The 25,365-nt window shown below is 41.4% G+C and overlaps 3 protein-coding genes across 6 annotated transcripts in view; 1 reads left to right on the top strand and 2 right to left on the bottom strand.

The window, feature by feature from the left end:
• The window catches only part of PAAF1 (proteasomal ATPase associated factor 1), a 40,326-nt gene extending 31,324 nt beyond the window's left edge, over positions 1-9,002 (bottom strand). The window contains exons 1-4 of one of the 2 annotated variants that reach the window (XM_061380808.1): positions 8,896-9,002; positions 7,286-7,326; positions 3,518-3,621; positions 1,717-1,767 (exon numbers count right to left, since the gene is read on the bottom strand). In XM_061380808.1, the coding sequence (XP_061236792.1) occupies positions 1,717-1,767; positions 3,518-3,621; positions 7,286-7,326; positions 8,896-8,942 (243 nt within the window). In that variant the 5' untranslated portion in view covers positions 8,943-9,002. The remainder of the gene's footprint in view (positions 1-1,716; positions 1,768-3,517; positions 3,622-7,285; positions 7,327-8,895) is intronic. The other variant, XM_061380809.1, reaches the window with a different exon arrangement.
• Positions 9,003-9,063: 61 nt separating this feature from the next.
• On the top strand, positions 9,064-11,551 carry LOC133226838 (cytochrome c oxidase assembly factor 4 homolog, mitochondrial). 2 transcript variants are annotated; one of them, XM_061380824.1, is made up of 2 exons: positions 9,064-9,139; positions 10,928-11,551. In XM_061380824.1, the coding sequence occupies exon 2, from the start codon at positions 10,940-10,942 to the stop codon at positions 11,192-11,194; it is 255 nt and encodes an 84-aa protein (XP_061236808.1). In that variant the 5' UTR covers positions 9,064-9,139; positions 10,928-10,939; the 3' UTR covers positions 11,195-11,551. The 2 variants fall into 2 exon arrangements, with proteins under 2 accessions (XP_061236808.1, XP_061236807.1); XM_061380823.1 differs by having other exon boundaries at positions 9,083-9,223.
• Positions 11,552-19,624: 8,073 nt separating this feature from the next.
• MRPL48 (mitochondrial ribosomal protein L48) overlaps positions 19,625-25,365 on the bottom strand; it is a 55,541-nt gene continuing 49,800 nt past the window's right edge. For both annotated transcript variants that reach the window (XM_061380820.1, XM_061380821.1), the window contains exons 6-8: positions 22,264-22,366; positions 20,628-20,717; positions 19,625-19,922 (exon numbers count right to left, since the gene is read on the bottom strand). In XM_061380820.1, the coding sequence (XP_061236804.1) occupies positions 19,848-19,922; positions 20,628-20,717; positions 22,264-22,366 (268 nt within the window). In that variant the 3' untranslated portion in view covers positions 19,625-19,847. The remainder of the gene's footprint in view (positions 19,923-20,627; positions 20,718-22,263; positions 22,367-25,365) is intronic.

Raw genomic sequence — 25,365 nt, 5'->3', positions numbered from 1 at the left:
TTATCTAAAAGTAAACTTGCCACCTACAAGAACTTTCAGAAAGAATGTTAGACTACTACTACTACTACTACGACTACTACTACTACTAAGTCACTTCAGTCGTGTCCGACTCTGTGTGACTCCATAGACGGCAGCCCACCAGGCTCCCCCGTCCCCGGGATTCTCCAGGCAAGAATACTGGAGTGGGTTGCCATTTCCTTTTCCAATGCACGAAAGTGAAAAGTGAAAGGAAGTCGCTCAGTTGTGTCCGACTTTTAGCGACCCTATGGACTGCAGCCCACCAGGCTCCTCCATCCATGGGATTTTCCAGGCAAGAGTACTGGAGTGGGGTGCCATTGCCTTCTCCGAATGTTAGACTACTGACATGTACAGTTACCAGAGTAAGAAAGTAGGTAAATTATGGTATGCTCATACAATGTGTAGGCCCCGGTCAGGCTTGTGGTGCACAATCCCACCTAGGCTTAAACTGACTATATATGTTCACAGACTGGTCATTACCAAATATCTATCTTATGGTGTCCCATGTGTTCTGCCTAATCATTACCACATATATTTCAGCTACTGTAGCAAGAAACCACTAGTGACATAGTATTAAATTATACCTAGGACCAGACATTAGATTCAAGTGACATGACTTGCTAAAGGCAGACTGTAACCATTTAAGCATGTTGGTGTTTCAAGGCCAAGACATAAAAGGCTTGGTAAACACCTCCTCAAGGATTCTTGCAATACAACAATCCCCTACTCTAATCGGCAGAACACTAACACTGTCCCCTAACTGTGTATCTCCTACATAGAGCTGAGGAGCTGCTCTCACCAAATGGACCCTAATCTGTTATCCCTTATGCCATAGTACTTAAAAGTTTCTGAAAATTCTTCTGGACAATGAAAATGTCTTCAATAATCAAGACTTTCTAAACCTCTTTATGTACAACAAGCACAGTCTTCACAGTTCATGAGAAAGAATAGTTTCAAAGTTATAATATTCTCATAACTGAAAATCAATATTCTCTTATTACAGATCTTCTATTCCTTTAAAAAGACAATCAGGTTATCTATATGGACCATTCTTTCTTAGCCAGCATATCTATGCCTGGCTGCCTGCAGGCCTTTTATTAAATGAGTTTTTGCTTCTAACCGCATGACAAAGCCCATACAGCTGCAAGAGAGTTGACCTGGATTTGGAATTGTCTCCTGTACCCGAAACTAAAGTGTCAGCCAAACTTTCCTGGCTAAATATTCATACCAAAAAAAGCACATGAGGAGCTCTAAAAGCTTAGTGTTCGGGCCTCTGTAAGAACTGCGTTTTCTCTCAGAAGACTTTATTTCTTTGGAGTTAATTATATAAAAGATTTCAAGAGATGAGTGGCTTTCTCCTGCTCATCAATCCTGCAAATCACACTTTAATCCATAAACAGACAATGAAGGAAGATAAATGTTGTATTATCTTCCAGCAGTAGAAAATGTTCATGCTGTTAATGAGAAGATTTAAAAGAAAAGCTGCAGGAGGTATCAAAACAGATAAAATTCAGTGTGAAGGGGAAGAGTGAATAGTCCACACTAAGATAAAATTAAAAGTCAAAACTCTTATCTTTTGAGGGGTTAGGTTTTTAAGCATAATGACAGATCTGTTTTAACAGGATAATGCAGCAACATCAAATAGCAAAGTGACTCATGGTAGTTAGGAAACATGAATGTTCAACCATAAGCACTTACTGTCTGACCCAGCAGGTATTCAGCAATAATTAGCAATGACGTTGGAAGGGCCTGAGTACAAAGGGAAGAAAGGAAGTCAGCACCCAGGCTGTGAATGGATACTGGCAAACCACCTGGGGAAAATGTAGGCTTGCAAGGTGGTGTTATACTTGAAGTTAATAGAAATGGGTTTCAATTCTGACACAGTCTAGCCAACTTTGATTATTAAGGGTTAATTAACCTCTCTGAGCTGTTTGCTTATCTGCAAAATGGAAATTTAAAATGCTAATCCCACAGGATTGTTACAATAAACAGTAACTCACTTTTGAAATACCTTAGTTTCTTTTATATGCATTCTCAATCCCCAGTAATCAGCCTATGAATGTAGAATACAGTCTCTGTTTTATAGATGAGGAAACTGAGGCTCAGGTAACCAAGTTATTTGTCTAGAATTATATAGCTAGTAAATGTCACAGTAACTAAGACTTGGACTCAGATCTTTTGGTACTTTCTACAATACTGCTCATGAAAAACAAATATAAAAATATATAAAAACATGTAGCTTATTTTGCACAGTCGGTAGTAAATGAACATTTGCTAAAAATCTTATGTAAATAACAAAGTATTCTCTATTCTTGTCAGTACACCTGAAACATCTTATAACTAAGAAAGCTTAATTACACCAAAAAAAGAAAAAAAAAAAGCTGTTTCACCCTTTGGGAATCATCTCACTAGAGCACAATGACTGTAGCCATCAGAATGAGGAAGGAAAGTCAGATCATGAGTTCTGCAACACTTAGATGGCCATCTACTCACCTCAAAGACTGATGAGGAAAACAATATATTAAGTATCATTAATACAGGCCTTCACCAAGGTGTGGTCAAATACATAATGCTATACTGTACAATATGGGGTACTAGCTACATAAGGCTACTCAGCACTTGAAATGTGGCTAATACAAATGAGTGACTGAATTTTTAATCTTAAAGTTCAATTTAAAAACTGATACTTGATCCAACTATTGGAAAACTTTTTAAGTATGTTTGGAACTAGTTAGGTACATGAATCATCTGTTTTCAACTGTAAATGTTTTTAAACCTGAATACATATCAAGTATTTCCAACAGAGTTTGAATTGAGATGATCTCTAAGTTAAAATATACAAAGGAGCTCAAAGACTTAATAAGAAAAAAAAAAAGAGTAAGAAGAAAGAAGTATAAACTATTTCTAATAACTTTTTATATTAATTACAAGTAGAAATAACATTTTAGATATATTGGGTTAAATGAAATATATTATTCAAACTAATTTCACCTATTTATTTTTTACCCTTTATATGTGGCTACTAGAAAATTTAAAATTACACATGTGGATACATACTGCTATATATAAAATAGATAAACAAAAGGACCTATTGTATAATACAGGGAACTCTACTCAATATCTTGTAAGAACCTATAATGGAAAAGAATCTGAAAAATAATATATATATAATATGCATATACATATATACATAACTGAATCACTTTGCTATACCCCTAAAACACTGTAAATCAACTAGACTTCAATAAAAAAAAATTACACATGTGGCTCACTAGTGAACAGCACTAGTATAAGGGAAGTAAGAGAAAGTTTGCATTTAAAACCATGTCTAAGTATAAAAGAAAAACTCTTGACATTCAAAGGCAGTAAAAATTATGATTATTATATGAATGGAATGGAGATGACAGTGATACACAGATGAGTATAAATATTTAAAGTAGATATATAAGATACTACCGTAGTTTTGGACATGATGCCATCTAGAAGACATAAATCTTACCTTATTTATTTCATTCACAATAAATCCTTCAGAAGCTGTAACCTCTGGGATGCCATCAAGGCCAATTCCTTGACAAGTCAGGCTGCCATACAAAGTTGGTTTCCCTATATAGACAAAGATTCATATTTCAAAAAATAAGAAGAATTAAACATTTTTCTCCTTGAAGGCCCAATTCAGGCATCTGTATATATGGGAGGAAACTGGCTCATGAAAGAAAAGCAGGTACTTGTGTTAGTAAGTGAGGTGAGCAGAAAGAAAATTAGCCTAGACGAACCTAATTTGGAAGAAATATACTCAAGGGCTAAAAGCCAGGAACAAAGATTTTGAGATATAACATAGTATTTGTAAAGCTACTAGAATAATCTCAACCTCAGTTTTACTGCCTGTGAAATGGAATTTCCCAAGATCAAAGATGAAGATCAACATGAACATATGCATTTATCCACAGTACAGACATATTAACACAGACTAAAGAGTTAAGCTTCAATAACTGGGAATACTGCTTAAGCAGGACACTGCTTTTGCAGTAATATGTGCTAAATAAGATGTCATCCTGCACGTAAATGTTAAAATGTTCTCTTCTATTCTTCTTCTGTACTATATATACACACGTGTGTGTGTGCGTGTGTGTGTGTGTGTGTGTGTATGTTGTTCTGTAACAGCCCACAATACGTTGTTCACATTTCTGGCCTCCCCGCCAGACTATGAAGTCCTTGAGTTCAGAAAACTAGCAAAGTGCTCAAATTATTCAGTAAATAACTGGTGCACGAAACTTAAATTCTAGGAGTAAGAGGGAAGTAAAAATCATCACACAAAAGTCATTCATGCAGAGTAGGAGAGCTTCCTAGAGAGGGTGGGACTCAAGTAGGATCTTGAAAGATACAACTAGGCAGAAAATAAGGGAAAGGAATGGGGAAGGAAACAGCAACCCACTCCAGTATTCTTGCCTGGAAAATCTCACGGAAAGAGAAGCCCGGTAGGCTACAGTTCACAGGGTCACAAAGAGTCGGACATGACAAGGGAAAGGAAACTCCGTGTCAGGGAAGGGCATGTCAAGAATAAAGAACAGTCACACAGGAACAAGGGGGGAGGAGGCATCATTTAATATACTAGTTTAGTCACTGAAAGATATTAATGGAGTAACTAACAATCTAGGGTAGAAGTTTGGACTAGAGAAGATCTAGTGAATAAGGTGTGGCAGGAAGTGGCATGAAATGTTAGTTCAGAAAGATGCCACAAAAATAGGGTTGAGTGAACTCTGCTTTTTGTCCCATTCCATGATTCCCTCCTGGCTTCAAATTATCCTAGCAAGTCTGGCTCTTTTGGTATATTATTTCTACCATTCTCCTGTCAGCACTGTCAGTGACCTCTCTACATTTACGAAGTCACTGAAATGATCTCAGTCTCGGTATCTTGTCTGGGTAACAAGAGTGGGATTAATCTAACCATTCACCTTTCTACATTTCTACATATAGACTGCTGAGTGCAGATACAGAACAGGACACAACTGTGCAAACTGGCAGCCCTACAATTTACCACAGTTTTCAAACTCTGCGTAGTTTTGGAGTCCTTTTGCCCCTTTTGTTCCCAAAGCAGCCAATTCTCACTATACCTAGCCTATCATCAAAACCTTCTTCCTTCAAAACAGCCAAAAACTGGAAACAATTCAAATGTTCATCAGCTGATGAACATACAAAAAATGTGGTATGTCCTTACAACAGACTATTACTTGGCCATAAAAACATATGAATGCCACAAAATGGATGAACCTTGAAAATGTTATGCTAAATGAAAGGTGCAAAAGGCCACATATTATGACTCTATTTATAAGAGATGTCCAAAACAGGCAAATCCACAGAGAGTCAATTAGCGGTTGCTAGGAGCTAGGAGGAGGGTAGAATGCAGAGAAACTGCTAAACAGCATAAGGTTTCTTTTAGAGGTAATGAAAATGTGTAGAATTACTGACAGACATACAACTCTATGAATATACCAGAACCCACTGAATTGTACACTTTAAAAAGATAAACTTTACTCTATGTGAATTATATTTGAATACAGTTATTATCTTAAAAAAAAAAATCAGAATCCTAATAGTACCTACATGTTACGGTTGAAATCTAGCACATAGATAGCATATATTTTATTTCAACAAAACTGCTATTTCAGGGGAAAACAACAACAAAAAGATTCTCTTCTTTAAAAGCTGACCCTAACTCCAACATCACAAAGAAAATTGCAGCTATAAGAAAATTGAAGCTATAAGAAAATTTCACATTTCTATATCCATGTTTATGCATGTATCTATTAATACATCTACACTTACCCTCACCTTCTTTCACCTTAGTCTTTTAGACTTAATTCAATCTCTTTCTCATCTAAGATACTGATTTTTCAGTTAGTCTTCTTTTCTACCTACAACTTATATATTTTTTTCTTTTTTTTAAATATATTTATTTACTTTTAAATAAGGGCTTCCCTGGTTGCTCAGATGGTCAAGAATCTGCCTACAACGTGGGAGACCTGAGTTCAGTCCCTGGGTCAGGAAGATCCCCTGGAGGAGGGCATGGCAATCCACTCTAGTATTCTTGCCTAGAGAATCTCCATGGACAGAGGAGCCTGGCAGACTACAGTCCATGGAGTTGAAAAGAGTCAGACACAACTGAGTGACTAAGCACAGCATTTTAAAATGAAACAAAGATTAATATTTTGAATGTATAACCTGTATTTTAATTGCTCTCCAATTAGTTCCCATCTTTAAAAATAAGACAAAAATCCTTGATTCTGAGACCTCCAGCTACCACCTTTCTTTGATGCAGCACCAAATTCCTCAAAAGAAAACTGTTTAAAACTCTATTTCTCCTAGAATATCTTATTATGGAGAGATATCAAAGGTCTCTGAAAATGAAAAATAATCAGCAAAACAAAGCTTTCTTACAAATTTAAAAGGAAAAAAATTTTAATGTTACCACACTAACTGAAAACAAATGGATGAGACTAATACAGGAATGTCATTGAAAGGAAAAATTTGGAAGACTTGGGAACTAACTGTATATGGTAGGGTGAGGTACCAGGTTTTTCACTCTGATGTCTAGAATAGTGATAACTTAAGAACTGAGAAAATCTAGAAAGAAAACCTGTTTGACAATGGAAGCACTCAGCTTCAGATTTTGGATCTATCTGATAAGCTCAAAACAGCAGTGAGAGTTTTAACCAGAAATGTTTAGCAGGTTAACTATTCAATTTCTACTTGAAAATGAACAGAGGTCAGAACTAGAGCTGTAGACCCAGGAATCATAATCAAGAAGGTCACAACTGAAGCTACAGAACTGCTTAGAATACAATAATATATGGCAAAGACACTGATTAAGACGCAGCAGGAATGTCTCCATAAATGTCTGTGGCTCCCAATGGAACACCAATTGGAAGCCCTTCCCCTAGAATCGGAGAAGGCAGTGGCAACCCACTCCAGTACTCTTGCCTGGAAAATCCCATGGACGGAGGAGCCTGGTGGGCTGCAGTCCATGGGGTCGCTAGAGTCAGACAGGACTGAGCGACTTCACTTTCACTTTCCCCTAGAATGGAGGAGTTGCAGTGACATCCTTATAGCACAGAATGGTCAAGAACATCTGAAGACTGTTGAAGCACATCTCAAGACTACTTGAAGCACTCTTCAAGTAGTCTGGGCCAGGAGAAAGTAGGAAGCTCTTTCCTAGGGGTTGTAAATCCTCTTTCTCTAAAGGGAAGGCATACAGATTTAAGGATATTACCTGGGGGGTGACAGCTCAGCCAGGCCTCCCCTTCGTCCTTCCTATGAAGAGAAACAAAAACCTAATTAGACTCACTCAACGTCAAAATGGATGTTGATGAAGGGGAGAAAGAACATATAATTTCCAGTTTAGCCACAGCACTTACACAAATCAGTCTAATACCTTATCCAGGCATAGACAAATTTTATTGGTTGAAGAAATATTTATGGATTGTGTTTAATGCATAGACCTGTTAGTTAAGTGAAGCTCAAGTACTTCATCATGAAATACTTATTAGTTGCACAATCTTGGGCAACTTACTTCTTGATTCTGGACTTGTGTTCTCTCAAAGGTGGTCCTCAATAAACGTCAGTATTCTTCCTATTACACATCTGGTGTTGTAGTAATAAGGTTTATTTTCAGCCCACCTAGTAGGGCATACTACTACTACTACTAAGTCGCTTCAGTCGTGTCCAACTCTGTGCGACCCCATAGATGGCAGCCCACCAGGCTCCACCGACCCTGGGATTCTCCAGGCAAGAACACTGGAGTGGGTTGCCATTTCCTTCTCCAATGCATGAAAGTGAAAAGTGAAAGTGAAGTCACTCAGTCGGGTCCGACTCTTAGCGACCCCATGGACTGCAGCCTAGCAGGCTCCTCCGTCCATGGGATTTTCCAGGCAAGAGTACTGGAGTTGGGTGCCATTGCCTTCTCCGCTAGTGAGGCGTAAGTTTCTTAAATGCAGGAGACTTATAATTCATTCATCTTCACCATTGTTTCCATTTAAAAAACCTATTAGTATAATAGTTGCCATTCATGGCACTGCTGTTGGAGAAGGAAAAGGCAACCCACTCCAGTATTTTTGCCTTGGAAATCCCAAGGACAGAAGAGCTTGGCCGGCTATAGTCCACGGCAGACACGACTTAGCGGCTGAACATCTCGGTACCGCTGTACTCATTCTGGTGCCTAGCAAAATAACTTGCACAGTATATGATCCATAATAAATAAATGAATGGTTTGCTGTTCGTTCCAATTAAGCTGTAAGAGTCTCGAAGGCAAGAACCACCCCTTAAGTTTAGAGTACACATCTGAACTCCTCCGAGCATCTATTTAGGTCAGAGTCTGAACATGGTAGGCGTTACACTGTTCCTTGAAAAGACCTGTGAAGTGAAGTGAAGTGAAGTGAAAGTCGCTCAGTCGTGTCCGACTCTTTACGACCCCATGGACTACACACAACATGACTAACACATCACTAGGGGTCGCGAAGCATGCCAAGACTCCTGGTAATGCAGATTGCTGGGACTTTTGGAAATAGCTGATAAATATTTGCTAAATGACCATGACTAGTTGGCCAAGAGTCTTCCTGCCTCTCAGTTTTCCTATCTTTCTCCAACTCATTGATCCTATTCTGCCTCTGCCATCACACGACGCATACGTGTTTCCTGGGATACATAACTCTTCCGAGAATGAAAAACAATGACCATGTGGATTTGAGACTTCTAGGCCCAGGGTTCCCTCAACAATTGATGAGGCAACTCCTATGGACATCCTGGGTCGGGGATGGCGCTCCTTAACGTAAAGGCAACATCCGCTACCCGCCTCCTATGTCCCAGTTCTGGACCTGGATTCACCTGAGAGCCTGGGCCCAGTCGCTCTGAATCCTCAAAGGTGCCGCCATCTTAACCCGCCTCCACCAGCCCGCCCCTTCCGCTCTCTCCCGGAAGTGGATTCCCCACAGAGCCTGCGTCGAGAACGAAGGGCGGGATCTACCCCGAAAGCCGCGAATGAAAATACGCGGTGGAGTCTCTTTCTCGCCCCTCTGCTGTGCGCACGCGCTCCTTGCAGGAAGCTGGTTCCTGACCGGAGGTTTACCGGGTAATTCGATAGAGTAACAACTGCCTGCAAAACCGACGCCGCTGTGCAGCAGCGCGCGTTCAAGTCCTCTTGTCTGCCTGTTCGGTGAGCACTGTGTGCCGCGATCTTACGCGGTGAAGCCTAGCGGGCACAGCGCGAGCTCGCGAGTGCGCATGCGTCCTCTCCGGAAGGTGGTCGAGGAGGTTTTAAGTGACTTGGCCGCCTGGGTTTTTCTGCTTACCCATTCTTTCAAAGGAGAGGCAGTGGCACCCCATTCCAGTACTCTTGCCTGGAAAATTCCATGGACGGAGGAGCCTGGTGGGCTGCAGTCCATGGGGTCGCTAAGAGTCGGACACGACTGAGCGACTCCACTTCTAGAGTTTTTGGGCTTTCCCAGTGGCTCTCAGAATGTAAGGAATCTGCCTGTAATGCAGGAGACCTGGGTTCAATCCCTGGGTCAGGAAGATCCTCTGGAGAAGGAAATGGCAACCTGCTCCAGTATTCTTGCCTGGAGAAATCCATGGACAGAGAAGCCTGACAGGCTACAGTCCATGGGGTATCGAAGAGTCTAGACAGGCTGAGCGATTAACACTTTCACTTTCATAGAGTTCTTAAAACCTTTTTGTGACTTCCCCATTGCCCTCTTGACACCTTAACATGTGGTCTTCCTATGATCAGATACTTTCTCAACTCATCACTTTCATTAATTTTCCTGTTCTCATACTCTGTTCTCCAGTCATATAAAACTTTCAGTTCATCTCATGTCAACTTCTGTCTCAAATCCCCACCTTGCTCTTCACTGACTAGAAATATTCTTTACATCTCTGGCTCTTCCCTTTTCATCTTTCAAGTCTCAGTTTAGAAATCACTTTCTGCAAGAAGGCTTCCCTGCCTGTTTGTCCCCTTGTCTGGCTTAGGTAGTCTCCACTGTCTTCCCAATTTTAGCTGTTTATAGACACTGTACACAAGTAAACAGCCTTTTAACTTACCTTAATTATAAACTCTATGAAGGCAGGAAGTGTATCTGTCTTGGTCACTCTTGTATCCTCAACTCTAGCATAGAGCTTGGTACATGATAGATACTCAATGATAATTTGTTAAATGAATCAGAGACCCAGGAAAGGCATTAAGGAGTCTTAGCTTATTTATAGCCTGTCATGGTTAAATTTGTACAAAGGCTGAGTCATTTATCTTCAAACTTCTCTTAAGTTCCTTCTATATGCTACCTTGTGCTGGGTGCTCTGAAGCAGGTGATCGTGGAAAGGCAATGTGGGCAAGTGCACCTCACATTAAGTATTCTCACACCTCACAAACTTAGTTCCTGCCCTGTACCTTGTATGCTCTCTGTTCTCCACACAACTCTCCATTCTCACAAATGTCAAACCCTACCCATATATGGTTACTCTCTCAAGCACTAAATTCTGTTCTTCTCCAGCCATAGAATAAGGCTAATTGGAGAAAAGAAGATTGCTTCTCCAATAGGAGAAAAGAGATAGCTTCCCCAGAAATGTGACATTCCACCTAATTCCAATTCTATTAGTAGAATCCATTTGAGCTTATTAGTGCTGTGCTGAGCATTCTCACATACTTTATTTATCTCATTCTGTTCAGTTGAGACCATTTTGCAAGCCTGGTGCTGGGAGTACCAGGATGAATCAGACCCAGTATTTGTCCTCAAATAGCTCACAATCTCCGAGGGGAGACATAGGCATAAATAGGCTATAACAGTGCAGTGGTCAGTGTTGTTTATAACAGAGGAACGTATATAATCATGTCCCTACTCTAACCTTGCTCCCGTTGATATTCTAGAGACTCCAGAAGATGTCAGCTCAAGGCCATGCCTGGTCCCGACAGGTAAAGAAGGAGGATGAAGAAGAGGACCCGCTGGACCAGCTCATCTCCCGCTCAGGCTGTGCTGCTTCCCACTATGCAGTGCAGGAGTGCATGGCCCAGCACCAGGACTGGAGGCAGTGCCAGCCACAGGTGCAGGCCTTCCGGGACTGCATGAGTGAACAGCAGGCAAGGCGACGGGAGGAACTGCAGAGGCGGAAAGAGCAAAGCAGCACCCACCGCTGAGACCCCAAACCAACTATGCCCAGAGGATGGCCCTGCAGAAACTAGCACCCAGACAGATCATGGGAGAAAGAAATCCTGAACAGTGGAAGTGTGGGCCAAGAACTGTAAGACTTGGGGATAGTATTTGGGCCTGGGGCTGAGAGCCAGGCAGCCATGGGTTTAGACATGAGCTATCATATTGAGATCCCACACATCCTCACCCATATTATATCATCAATATTAAATATTGACCAGTATTTGCTGTGTAAAACAGAGTGGGGTTAAGGGATGCTCTCCTATGCTACATCTTGGGTCAGTGTGCCAAATACTGTGCTGATTACATGGACATTTAAAGTAAATTCACAATCTAAAGGTAAATTGGTTACCCTTAATCATTTCTTCATTTATTTGGTCATAGGTTCAAAAACAGCAAGGTTTATGAGACCTCATGTGCCATGCACTGTGTAGGAAACTGATGTAATGCAAATATATCTCCCTTCATATTGCTTTAGTCTGGTTTGAGAGAGAAACAAAACACTAGAACAACTAATTTCTGATAATGATACACATGACTTTATCTTTCATCAATTGTTCTGGATATTTCAGTCAGTCTAATGGAAGGAAGAAGGCAAATGGGAAAACAAATAGTAAGTGCCTCTCATATGTCAGACTCTGTTGTTTTAACAGATACAGAGTCTGATTTGAATATGCTCCCAACCAAAGAAATCCATAGTGTTGACTTGATGTTTAAAAAGTAATGTAACATAACATACAGATTTTCAGTTTTTGAAAAGTTTGGAGAATCTGTTAACATGGAGCTTATATTCCTACTTTAACAGCAATTTGCTGGAACTGAATGAATGATTCTTCTTTTAGGTGGATGAGTACTCCAGCTCACAACAGTTGCCATTGCTTTCCATTTTTCCTCCATAGAAGTGCATTACCCATTCTATTATTTTGTCTCTGACATTTGGGAGTGGGAAGGGAGTTGAGAGGGTGACCATTGCTATAGAACTGGAATGCAAAGGGACATATACTCTCATCATCATCAGAAACATTTCTTGAGCATATATATATATATATATATATATATATATATATGAAGCACAAATCTGAAATAGAATAGGCCCTAAAACTACTTTGAGCCTTTCTGTTGGTATTTGGGAAGGAGAAGATAAGAGGAATTCAAGTTTGAAGAACCATAAAATCCCATTTCAAGCAGAAAGAGATGACTGTGTGTGTGTGTATAAAAGGATGAATGAATCTGTTGGGCCATGTGTGCTGTGCTGTGGGTCATCAGAGGTAGCAGTGTGAACTACATCTGTCAGCAAGAATCTCAAAGAGAAGGGAGTTAGTTGACACTGTTAAAGACAAAGTAAACATTACATATTTGTAATATATATAGCAGAAAGGATTATAATCTGCGACAAATAAAAAGTACCTAGAGGGATTTCCCTGGTGGTCCAGTGGTTAAGACACCACGATTCCATTGCAGGGGCATAGATTTGATCCCTGGTCAGGGAACTAAAATGCTGCATGCCACTTGGGACAGCCAAAACAACAACAACAAAATGTACCTAGAAATCAGTAAGAAAAAGCAAATAGCCCAACTGAAAAGTGACAAAGTTAACTATGCCCCCAAAACATAGGAAAATGTAAATATATTCTACATCACTTAGAAAAATAAAAATTTTAAAAACAAAAGTACAATTAGGTCATCCTGTTGACAAAAATTAAAAGTATTTATAATGACCAATGTTCTTGGGGATGGAGAGAGACACATACACACTATTGTAGGGATCATAAATTAGTAAAGTTTTTTCAGGGCAATTTGGTGAGATCTACAAATATTTTAAATATTTAAAAGCAATTCCTCTTTTAGGAATCCTCTTAAACATCTTACAAAATGTGTACACTATTACTTTCATTGCAGCATGTGTTTAATAAATGGTCACAGTATAAAGTTCCATCAGTGAGGACTATTTGCTTATACAAACAATAAAAGAAACATACCTATTTATTAATTTGTATAATTAAAATAGAAATAATAGGTCATGGGGGGCAGGGAATTCTAACAGAGAGAAAGAGTAGGAGAACCTTCTCAGCAGGAGGAATGGCTTTCACACCAGCTAAGTGGATGGAACAGGTTTGGAAGGATTCCAGTCTAAGAGAGAGCCAACACTGGGAGGGTCACAGAATGTGTTTGGGCAAAAAGGGCTCTATTGACACCCAAGCCTGTTTTCCTTAAGTATAATAAATGGGGCTGATTCCTATTTAATGGGCACACTAGGAGAATTAAATGAAGGGGAATATGTGAATACCTGCTAATAAAAGTTAGCTTTTACTGAACTATTAGAACTAATATATGTGGAGCGTTTAACCCTGGCTATCTGATTCCAGAGTCTGTGCTCTCAGTCCCTATGATATGCTGCTTTCAATCCCACTCTGCCACTTACCAGATTAGGGGTCAGTATAGTTTCGGGCAAACTACTTAACATCTGAGGATCTGTTTTTTCTTCTGTAAAAATGCAGTTAGTAATACCTTCCTCAAAGGCATCAAAGCTAATTAAGTGTAGATCTTCTCCATAGGGTTGTTGAAAGAATGAGTTAATATTGATAGAGAGCTTAGAAATAGCATCTGGCACATAGTAAACCTTCACTGCTACTGCTGCTAAGTCACTTCAGTCGTGTCCGACTCTGTGCGACCCCATAGATGGCAGCCCACCAGGCTACCCCATCCCTGGGATTCTCCAGGCAAGAACACCAGAGTGGGTTGCCATTTCCTTCTCCAATGCATGAAAAGTGAAAAGTGAAAGTGAAGTCGCTCAGTCATGTCCGACTCTTGGTGGCCCCATGGACTCCAGCCTACCAGGCTCCTCCATCCATGGGATTTTCCAGGCAAGAGTCCTGGAGTGGGGTGCCATTGCCTTCTCCAAACCTTCACTAAGTGTTAGCTATTATCATCACTATTATGTGCTAGTCACTGTCCTGAGTTACATTACCTCATTTAATCTTCATAACACTACTAACTCCCCTTTACAGAGGAGGAAGTAAAAGGCAGATTGCAGATCAGACTCCAAGTATGTCTTAAGCCTATGTTATTCTCCACTGTGTGCTCTCTCACAAGCATCTCGTGCCTAGCACAGTGCTTAACACAGTAAGTAACCATACTTACTGTGGAAATACTACTTTGCTTTTTTTTAGTGCTCCGTAAAAAGGAAATTAACCAGTGCAAGTTGCCAACAGTGTTCTAGATTAATATGGTGTTTTCAGTCTGTCAGTTCTGCAGCCCACAGCCATGGAGCTGGAGTTTAGGGTGGTCCATGCCTGTCCCTGTGCACTCTATACCTACCTCTGCACAGAGGCTCGGTGCCACGGATGAGCAGAGAGACCTTTTGGCTGGGTGCCACCGTTGGCTAGGCCTAAGGCAGACTCATGATTTGGCTCTTCCCTGCAAGGTCCTTGGCTGAGGACGTGGCCAGTGCTCAGTACAAAGGTGCACTGCGAAGTGTTCTGCTAGATGAGTAATCAGATACTCCTCCCACTTTCCTCCCTCAGGTAAAGTTGCCAGACCAAGTCCTGAGCTGCTGACTTTAGAAATCCAAGGAGAACTGGAGGGAGTCCAGGCTGAAACCCTGTACTTTCCCCACTGTTTGGAAGGGTAGGGCTCCCCGCTCCGCTCCAGCAGGGACTTGAAGCAGGCAGAGGAAGCGGTGGGAGGGTGGAATTCCTTCCTTTGCTAGCAGTTACCTTTTTTTTTTTTTCCTTTCAAGCCTTTTATTTTTAATGTTTGACTTGCATTTTCTTTTTTTTTTACTTTACAATATTGTATTGGTTTTGCCATACATCAACATGAATCCGCCACAGGTGTACACATATACACCCGTAGCAGTTATCTTCTGAAGAGTTTTCACTCCTCAGAGCCTGGACGTCTTGCAGAGCCTTGCTTCTCTGTCTCAATGTGAAGCTGATTCTCTAAATCTGAAATGTCTGAGAATGCAAGTTACTCCAAGGGGAATATAAGAACTAAATGAATCATTTCAAATTCTCCAGGGAGATCAGACATTTGAAGACAAAAATGGCACAGAGAGATCAAAGTACAGATTGAACAAGTACAAGACACGTTGGCTGCTTCTACCTGTAGTGCTTGTCAGCAGTTCTAGTTCCAGACAGGGCCCATGCATGCCCAAGAGGCCTTTCCTCCCCTGAATATATTTTACATCCTAGAACAGTGAGGACTGGGGTCTGTGAGCATTGTTCCAGTGTCTGAATGCCCCAAATATCCAGATTCCATTTCTCTCTCTGCAGCTAAAAAACATCCTTTCAGAATCCACAGCTGGCTTGATGGGAGAGGAGTAAGGCATCCTCAGCCAGAAGAAAAGGACTAACATATGAAGCTGAGGAATCCGCCACCTTCATGAGGAAAACTGCCCATTTAACCTTGGCATTCTGTCCTTGAAAGTTACTGATCCACATAAGAATCCATTTCTAAAAATTTCAGCAATGTGTACTGAACCAGGAATCCAGTGACTTAAAGCTATCCCTGTGAGTGACCTCGGACAAGTCTCTTTCCCTCCTGGGCCAGTTAACTCATCTGTAAAATGAAAACCAGAACGGATTATCTTAAAGATTATATATTGATAGAGCCACAACTAGAACCCAGCTACTCTGATTCCTAATCCATTGACCTTTCCTTTCTTCTCTCCTGCCTAGCCCTCATGTTTATGCAACAGTACTAGACATTTTAACCCTAACTGGGTCCAAATTAAAAGTATGCTAAAGGAATGAACTACAGTTACATGCAACAACATGAGTGACATCAGGGTAAGTGAATGAAGTCAGACACAAAAGGGTATATCCTCAATGCTATTTATATATTGTTAGACAAAACTAACCTATGGCAATAGAAATGAGATTAGTGGTTGTTTCTGGGGAAGAATGACTATCAAAGAATATAGGGGAACTTTCTGGGGGATGGAAATGTCCTTTAATTTAATAAAAGTGTAGGTTTCATAGGTGACAGCATTTTCAAAACTGATCAGATATACACACTTAAGATCTTTGTTTCACCATATATAAATTATACTTCAATGAAAAAATAATCTTTTTAAAAAGTATAGTGAAGTTTAGATGGGAAGGTAATCTAACACTGACTGAGCACATGCTTGCCCATTTTATACATTATCTCCATCTCAAGTTCCTAAAAGGGATTACCCCCATTTTATACATCAGAAAACTGAGGTTTGATGAGATTAAAATAACTCACCTGAGGCCTCAAAACTAATAAATGTAGAAATTAAGAATAGCTCAGATTTGTCTGCCTCTTTTCTTCATAATAGGTTCTTTCGGGAAGGCAGGAGAAGGAATTAATATTTTCAGCCTAGAGCCCAGAGACTTGTATTTCATTTGATTTCACTGCCATGTATTCCTAGGGAAGTTCACTTCCCTCTAAAGAGTCAAATGAAGCTCATAATTGTTTTGTTAATTCTGAGGTTCTAGCAATCAGAGTATCTGTCCCTTTTACCAGGATAAGGCATGATGAGTAATTTTCATCTGTTTCAGGGCAGACTAATCACGAACAACAAAAGCCCTTTGGCTCTGGTGAGAGGATAAATCACTAACTAGGTCAGTGACACAAAAGCTCCAAGGTGACAGAACCCAGAAGCCTCCTGTTTAAGAGGGAAGCCTGACTCATCCCTCATGATGTAATGGAAAGAGATGGACTGGGAATCAAGAGATCTGAATCCTGCTCCCAGGTCTGCCGATGAGGTGCCCTGTCACCTTAACTAAACCACTGCCCTTCCTGGGCCCTAACCTGCACTTGCAGGATAAAAGAGGTTAGGCTGGCTGGGTCTCAAGTCCCTCAGCTCTAGTATCTTGTCGATTTGTGAAACCTTGCGTCTTGCTTTCACAAATTATTAGCAAGGAAAGGTGAGCACCTGGAAAATACCACTGTATTCCACGTTCCTAAATGGGGCCCACATGACTCGCCCATCGCCCGTGTGGTATGGAGGCACTGTGTGCCTGTGTGTACACTTGTGTGCTAAGTCGCTTCAGTCGTGTCCAACTCTGCGACCCTATGGACTGTAGCCCCCCAGGCTCTTCTGTCCACAGGGGTTCTCCAGGCAAGAATACTGGAGTGGGTTGCCATGCCCTCCAGGGGATCGTCCCAACCCAGGGATCGAACCCTTGTCTCTTATGTCTCCTGCATTGGCAGGCAGGTTCTTTACCACTGGTGCCACCTGGGAAGCCCGTCTGTGTGTATACATGTGTTTAATTCACCTTATCTTCAAGTCACTACACATCCTCCAACTTTACACTCATCCATTATTGCTGCTCTCTCATCTTCCCTAAAGGAAACTCAGCAATGATTACTTCTCCAACCAAAATATCAGTCTTCACCTGGCAGAGTCTACCCATACTCCCAGTGGGGTTCCCATCTAAGTCCTGGCCTGCTGAACCTTCAATTAGAATTCAGAAAAGCATTTTAATTGAGGGCACTTGCTATCTTGACACCCCTCCCCAGTGTTACACCTTGAGAAGAAATCTGGGTTTCCACTTGTTGCTTTTGGAAACCAAGTCAAAGAAACCAAAATAACTTCAGAGCTGAAAATTTCTGAAAAGTTTCAGGAAAGTACATGCAATACTAAGAGTGCTCTAAGCTCTCCCAGACCTCTGTATAGGTTATCCAAGAGAAGTAGTGGGTAACAGAGGGGAGAGGTGTGCCACTTATTAGCTGTGTGACCCTAGGATGTCGATTCAGCTCTCCAAACCCCAGTTTATTCACCTGTAAAATTGGAAATAATACCATCAACCCCAAGGATAATCTGTATATAGAGCATAATTAGAGTTCAATAAATGTGAGTGAGATGCAGTCACACATTTTCACACACGGTTACTATCTGCATGCACACACATGTGAAGTCACTCAGTCGTGTCCGACTCTTTGTGACCCCATGGGCTGTAGCCTACAAGGCTCCTCTGTCCATGGAATTTTCCAGGCAAGAGTACTGGAGTGGGTTGCCATTTCCTTCTCCAGGGGATCTTCCCAACTCAGGGATCGAACCCGGGTCTCCCGCATTGCAGGCAGACACTTTACCGTCTGAGCCACCAGGGAACCCCTTAAGGCTGCTGCTGCTGCTAAGTCGCTTCAGTTGTGTCCAACTCTGTGCGACCCCATAGATGGCAGCCCACCAGGCTCCCCTGTCCCTGGGATTCTCCAGGCAAGAACACTGGAGTGGGTTGCCATTTCCTTCTCCAATGCATGAAAGTGAAAAGCGAAAGTGAAGTCGCTCAGTCCTGTCCAACTCTTAGCGACCCCATGGACTGCAGCCTACTAGGCTCCTCCATCCATGGGATTTCCCAGGCAAGAGTACTGGAGTGGGTTGCCATTGCCTTCTCCAGCCCTTAAGGCTAGTGGTTCTCAAAGAGGCAACTCTGATCAGCAGCAACAGCACCCTTGCTCAAGATCTAAATCAGAAAATCTGGGAATGGAGTCCAGTAATTCGTGTTCTTAAAAGCCTTGCAGGTGATCCTGATGCATACTTAAGTTTGAAAACCAATGACTTAGATCCATGTTTGACAAACTATTTTTATAAAGGGCCATGTACAAATGTTTTAGCTTAACCGTCTTTGTCACAGTGACTCAACTCTGCCATGGCAACATAAAAGCAGCCACAGACAATATATAAATGAATAAGCAGGGCTCTGTTCCCATAAACCTTTGTCTATGGGGGTTTAAAATAGGGTTTTGGAACTGGATAGAGGTTGCACAACACTGCAAATGTATTAAATACCATGCAATTACTCACTTTCAAATGGTTATTTTTGTGACACGTGAATGTCACCTCAATAAATTATTTTTAAAAAGCAAACAGGCAATTGATGGGATTTGGCTCACAGGGTGCAATTTCCTGACACCTGACCAAGATCAACCTTTTATTCTTTGCTTAAACTTATTCCAGGCAACCCTAATTTGCAGTTACATAACATCTACCTGCATACTTATGACACGTCACTCACTACCCCACAAGGTAATTTTTTTTTTCACTTATAAACAGACCCTGATTCTATCTGGAGGGTTTTTTCATATACAAAATCTCCCTCCCTGTGCCTTTTATCCATGGAGAGTTTATTTATGATTGTCTGCCTCATTAAAGGGACTCCATGCCAGGTTGATTTAAAGGATGCTGCTGCTGCTGCTAAGTCGCTTCAGTCGTGTCCGACTCTGTGCGACCCCAGAGACGGCAGCCCAACAGGCTCCCCCATCCCTGGGATTCTCCAAGCAAGAACACTGGAGTGGGTTGCCATTTAAAGGATGAGTTCACTCTTAATTGGAGAAATTCTGAAGGGGAACACACTTGTGTGCTAAAGCACCAGGCAAAGAGAAATCCAATCCCTTAGTTAAAGATACTCCACAGGATGGAATGACTTCTCACATACATACACACATCCATCAGCAGCAGCTTTTTATTAGACGGAGGATACCCAGGGTTGGCTCAAAGAAAAGCGTTGACAATTGGTAAGCAAGGAGAGGAGATACTCCTTGCAGTGGAGATGAGTACTTATGATGTTGAGAGTCAGGGTCTCCTGCTCGACTCTGGCCACCCAGGAAGCTCTTCCCCTTGCCACTAACATCACCAGTGCTGAAAGGCATGAAAGGGTCTGCAACGAGCTAGTTCAACTTGGCTAACAGTTCTTCCAGTTCTGGCCGAGCTTTGAACCTTCCCTTGAAGTCTTCTTCAGTGTGCTGTGGAGAAGAAAAAGAAAATAAGAGGGAATTACTACAGAGTCATTCAGATATGCCCAGCGTCAGAAAAGGATACATCAGCCAGCTCTGTAGAAAATTATTTGGATTCAACTAACTTTTACTGAGTAGCTACTATGTACCAGGGTGCAATCCCTGGGTCGGGAAGATCCCCCGGAGGAGGGCACAGCAGTCCACTTCCAGTATTCTTGCCTGGAGAATCCACATGGACAGAGGAGCCTGGCAGGCAACAGTAACAGTGTTGCAAAGAGTCTGACGTGACTGAAGCGACTTAGCATGCACACACATACTATGTACCAGACTTATATTAGGTATCAAGGACTCAAATTTGAATTGGACTTCCTCCATGCCTATTTGTGTTCTGATTACTTACACTGCATGTGACCTTAAATCATATTCTTTCTGCTATACAGCTGCCTCAAGGGAGGGAATTTGGGGGTATAATGGGCTACCCCTAACATCAGGATGCTCTGACAGAGTTCAGCTTTCATGGTCTATGAAGTATGATCCCTGATGCATTGGAATAGTCAGACTAATAATCACGGTAAAGCAGCCTGCACACCTTTCCTGATTATTATCTGGGTTAAGTTATCTACATGCCTTTTTTGTTTCTAAAGTCAGCCAGTCCAGATTTTCTTATCCATATTTTGAGCCCATCAGTGGGCCTCTTCTCAAATTAGCACCTACCTCCCTCACCGACAATTTGACTCCTTCAGGAAGATTGCTTTGGATTATTTCCAAGAAAATCTCTGCAAACGTAGCATTCAAACCGCTGATCTGCAAAAGAAAAGAAGATGCTTGAAGAGAGTCACTGAAAGTTAGGTGGTTGGGCAGAAAGGGCAAGAGCTCAAATGTCAGCTCCAGTAGAGCCTGAGGGCCTTTGGGTGAAGGATTAACACCCAGAGCTGATTTTGGAGCTCAGACTTCACAGGATTTCGATTTCTCTTGCTGATCTGCCAAGTTGTCTGATTACTGAGATGGTCATGGCCAGTATCTGCTCTTCCCCGCCCCCACCAATATCTGCTCTTGTAGGCAATGAATGTCATAACTGGATTAAGAGGTTAAGTCCAGGATGACTTTCTGAGTCAACTCAAGTTTACCCACATAGACCACCCACCACCTGATTGTCATCAGACCCTGTGCTGAGAATCCAAAGATAAATCAGATGTATTGGAAGAAAGGCATGTAGGGGGAAGGCAGAACCCAGAAGAGAAACATCTACCTAACCCCATCAGGGAGGTTTAAAAAAAAGAGCTTCCAAAAGAGGTAACATCTGGCTGGAGTCTTGAAAAACAAGGGTAAATTGGGAGAATTCAACTGTAGTGTGGAGTTGGTTTTTTTTTTAAGGCAGAGGAAATAATATTCAGTAAAATGTGAAGGAATAGCACAGTACTAAGGTAAAGCACAGTACTAGGGAATTAAAACTAGTTCCATGTGTGACTGGAACAAATGAAGGTGTGAAGAGGAAAAGCTGGAGAAGAATCATGAAGCTACTTAGGTGCTAATCAAAAGAGTTCAAACTTTATCCTATGGGCCTTGGTGGCAAGTTAGATCTGTCATAAAATGAAGCTCAAATAATTTATTCCTGATAACATTTAAAGAACCAAGATTGTAAGTACTTTAATCATTTAAAAATTTAACATAGATTTAGAGTGTTACTACCTTAACATCCTGCTGGTTATCTTCCTGATACATTTCTTGAGTGGATCAAAAAGGGTGAAGTCCATGTGTTGGAATATTACTTGGCAGAAAAAAGGAATGAAGTATTGATATGTGCTACTACTACAACATGGATGGACCTTGAAAACACTATGCTACATGAAAGAAGCTAGATATAAAAGGCCACATATTATATAATTTCATTTGAAGAAGTGTCTACAAGAGGTAAAACCACAGAAATGGAAAGTAGATTAGTGGTTGCCAGGAGCTAGGGGAATGGGGAAAAAGGAGTGACTGCTAATGGATACAGAATTAAAGGGAAGCCACTGAGGGGGTCTATATGGGAAAATGACATGATCACATTGACATGAGTGTAAAGCAAAGTGGATGGATCTCAAAGGTTTTTAGGGGTAGAAACCATAGAATCTGGAGAATGAATGGATACCCAAGGACAAAGAAGGGTCAAGAATTAAGTTCAAAGGTGAGGAGGATTATAGGGAAAAAAACAGTCCTCCTACAATTAGTCTTGCATTCACGAGTGTAGGGCACCTGTTGAACATCTTGGTGGAGAAACCCAGTAGACAACTGGATATCAGGTTTGAAACTCAACCAAGAAAGAACCAGGAGAGGTAGAGACATTTCAAGTTTCTTCCAGAGTACCTACCTGAACTACTCGCTCATGGGTGGTAAGAACTGAGTCCAGTAACATTTTGTTGCCTTGCTCCTGAAGCTGCAACACCTCCATGGTTTTGGTGGGCATCGCATAACTGTGGGAAGGAAAAGTCAGCTATTGGGAGGGTTCCTTTAAACCAGCCACACCACTTCAGTCAGGGTAGTCCCTGAGTGCAGCCACCACTGCATGCAGTAGCTCCTGCAACCTTGGGCTGTCTATCTGCAGCCAGGGGCAAAGTAACCAGATCCTCTTACACCTTCTCCAGAAGTCTTTACACTCCGTGAAGGGATAGACCACGTCTAATACTTTTATGCATCCCTAGTCATGCTTAACATAACACTCTGAGTAAAGCCTGGTGATTAATAAGTATTTGCTGCTACTAAATAATAGCCAGTTCTAAAAGAATTAAGCTCACCACTAGGTATACTCTGGAGGCTAACCTTGGGTATTTCATCTCTTCTGAAGAAATGAGGCATGAAATCCAATCCTGCTCCAGTTGTATTTTTATTTTACTTATTTATTTATTTTTTTAAAATTTGGCCATGCTGTGAGGCACGTGAGATCTTAGTTCTCTCACCAGAGACGAAACCCATGTACCCTGCATTGGAAGCACAGAGTCTTAATCACTGGACCACCAAGGGAGTCCCCTGATCCAGTTCTACAGCAGGATTTCTTAATGTCAGCACTATTGACCCTTTAGAACAGGTAATTCTTGTTGTGGGGGCTGGCCTATGCATTCCTAACCTCTATATCCAGCAAATGCTAGTAGTACCCCCAAAGTGATAACAATTAGAACTATCTCCAGACATTGTTAAATGTCTCCAGGTTGAGAAACATTGTTGTAATCTATGCTCACTATAATCAGCTTCAGTAGATCTATATACCACAATGAAAAGACTGCTGGACTTGGGGTCACGTCTTAGCCCTGCCACTTATTAGCAATATTTACTTAGGCAAGTCCCTTCCCCTTCTTGGACTCAGTTTCTTCATGTATAATGGGGACTACCATCCAGGTTTATATCAATAGACAATTATGAGAATCAGATAAGGTGATGAGATAGAACTGATGACTACACAGAAATATGATATTAGTATTGTGTTCATCTTATCAAAAAGTTCCTCAAACTGAATACTCAAATGGAATACTAATAACAACAGTAGGATTGCTGAAATTTCATGCTACACAAACTTCATGAATTAAGAGAAAGAAGCATGACACTCTACAGATGGACTGCTACAAAAAGAAGTCTGGTGTAATAGAAAGTGTTTTGGAAACATGAGAGTCAGTACTGGATTTAAATGTTGGCTCTGCCACTTATTACCTATTTGACCTTGGACAAATTAATTCAGCTCTCTGGGTCTTTGTTTCTTCAGCTATTAAATGAAGATAATAATACCTAGTTCATAGGGTTTTCAGTTCAGTTCAGTTCAGTCACTCAGTCGTGTCCAACTCTTTGCGACCCCATGAATGGCAGCACGCCAGGCCTCCCTGTCCATCACCAACTCCCGGAGTTCACTCAAACTCATGACCATTGAGTCGGTGATGCCATCCAGCCATCTCATCCTCTGTCGTCCCCTTCTCCTCCTGCCCCCAATCTCTCCCAGCATCACAGTCTTTTCCAATGAGTCAATTCTTCGCAAGAGATGGCAAAAGTATTGGAGTTTCAGCTTTAGCATCAGTCCTTCCAATGAACACCAGGACTGATCTCCTTTAGGATGGACTGGTTGAATCTCCTTGCAGTCCAAGGGACTCTCAAGAGTCTTCTCCAACATCACAGTTCAAAAGCATCAATTCTTCGGCACTCAGCTTTCTTCACAGTCCAACTCTCACATCCATACATGACCACTGGAAAAACCACAGCCTTGACTAAACGGACCTTTGTTGACAAAGTAATGTCTCTGCTTTTGAATATGCTATCTAGGTTGGTCATAACTTTCCTTCCAAGGAGTAAGTGTCTTTTAATTTCATGGCTGCAATCACCATCTGCAGTGATTTTGGAGCCCCAAAAAATAAAGTCTGACACTGTTCCCCATCTATTTCCTATGAAGTGATGGGACCAGATGCCATGATCTTAAGTTTTCTGAATGTTGAGCTTTAAGCCAAATTTTTCAATCTCCTCTTTCACTTTCATCAAGACGCTTTTTAATTCCTCTTCACTTTCTGCCATAAGGGTGGTGTCATCTGCATATCTGAGGTTATTGATATTTCTCCCAGCAATCTTGATTACAGCTTGCGCTTCTTCCAGCCCAGCATTTCTCATGATGTACTCTGCATACAAGTTAAATAAGCAGGGTGACAATATACAGCCTTGACGTACTCCTTTTCCTATTTGGAACCAGTCTGTTGTTCCATGTCTAGTTCTAACTGTTGCTTCCTGACCTGCATACGCATTTCTCAAGAGGCAGGTCAGGTGGTTTGGTATTCCCATCTCTTTCAGAATTTTCCAGTTTCTTGTGATCCACACAGTCAAAGGCTTTGGCATAGTCAATAAAGCAGAAATAGATGTTTTTCTGGAACTCTCTTGCTTTTTCCATGATCCAGCGGATGTTGGCAATTTGATCTCTGGTTCCTCTGCCTTTTCTAAAACCAGCTTGAACATCTGGAAGTTCACAGTTCACATACTGGCGAAGCCTGGCTTGGAGAATTTTTAGCATTATTTTACTAGCATGTGAGATGAGTGCAATTGTGCAGTAGTTTGAGCATTCTTCAGCATAACCTTTTTTTGGGATTGGAATGAAAACTGACCTTTTCCAGTCCTGTGGCCACTGCTGAGTTTTCCAAATTTGCTGGCATATTGAGTGCAGCACTTTCACAGCATCACCTTTCAGGATTTGAAATAGCTCAACTGGGATTCCATCACCTCCACTAGCTTTGTTTGTAATGATGCTTTCTAAGGCCCATTTGACTTCACATTCCAGGATGTCTGGTTCTAGGTGAGTGATCACATCATCGTGATTTTCTGGGTCATGAAGATCTTTTTTGTACGGTTCTTCTGTGTATTCTTGCCACCTCTTCTTAATATCTTCTGCTTCTATTAGGTCCATACCATTTCTGTCCTTTACTGAGCCCATCTTTGCATCAAATGTTCCCTT

The sequence above is a fragment of the Bos javanicus genome, chromosome 15 (genome assembly GCF_032452875.1).
Source record: "Bos javanicus breed banteng chromosome 15, ARS-OSU_banteng_1.0, whole genome shotgun sequence".
In the NCBI taxonomy this organism is placed as follows: domain Eukaryota; kingdom Metazoa; phylum Chordata; class Mammalia; order Artiodactyla; family Bovidae; genus Bos; species Bos javanicus.
This window is presented reverse-complemented; position numbering and strand designations above follow the sequence as displayed.

What these genes read in the sequence shown, in the direction of transcription:
- LOC133226838 (XM_061380824.1), top strand. Translation starts at nt 10,940, where the DNA reads ATGTCAGCTCAAGGCCATGCCTGGTCCCGACAGGTAAAGAAGGAGGAT.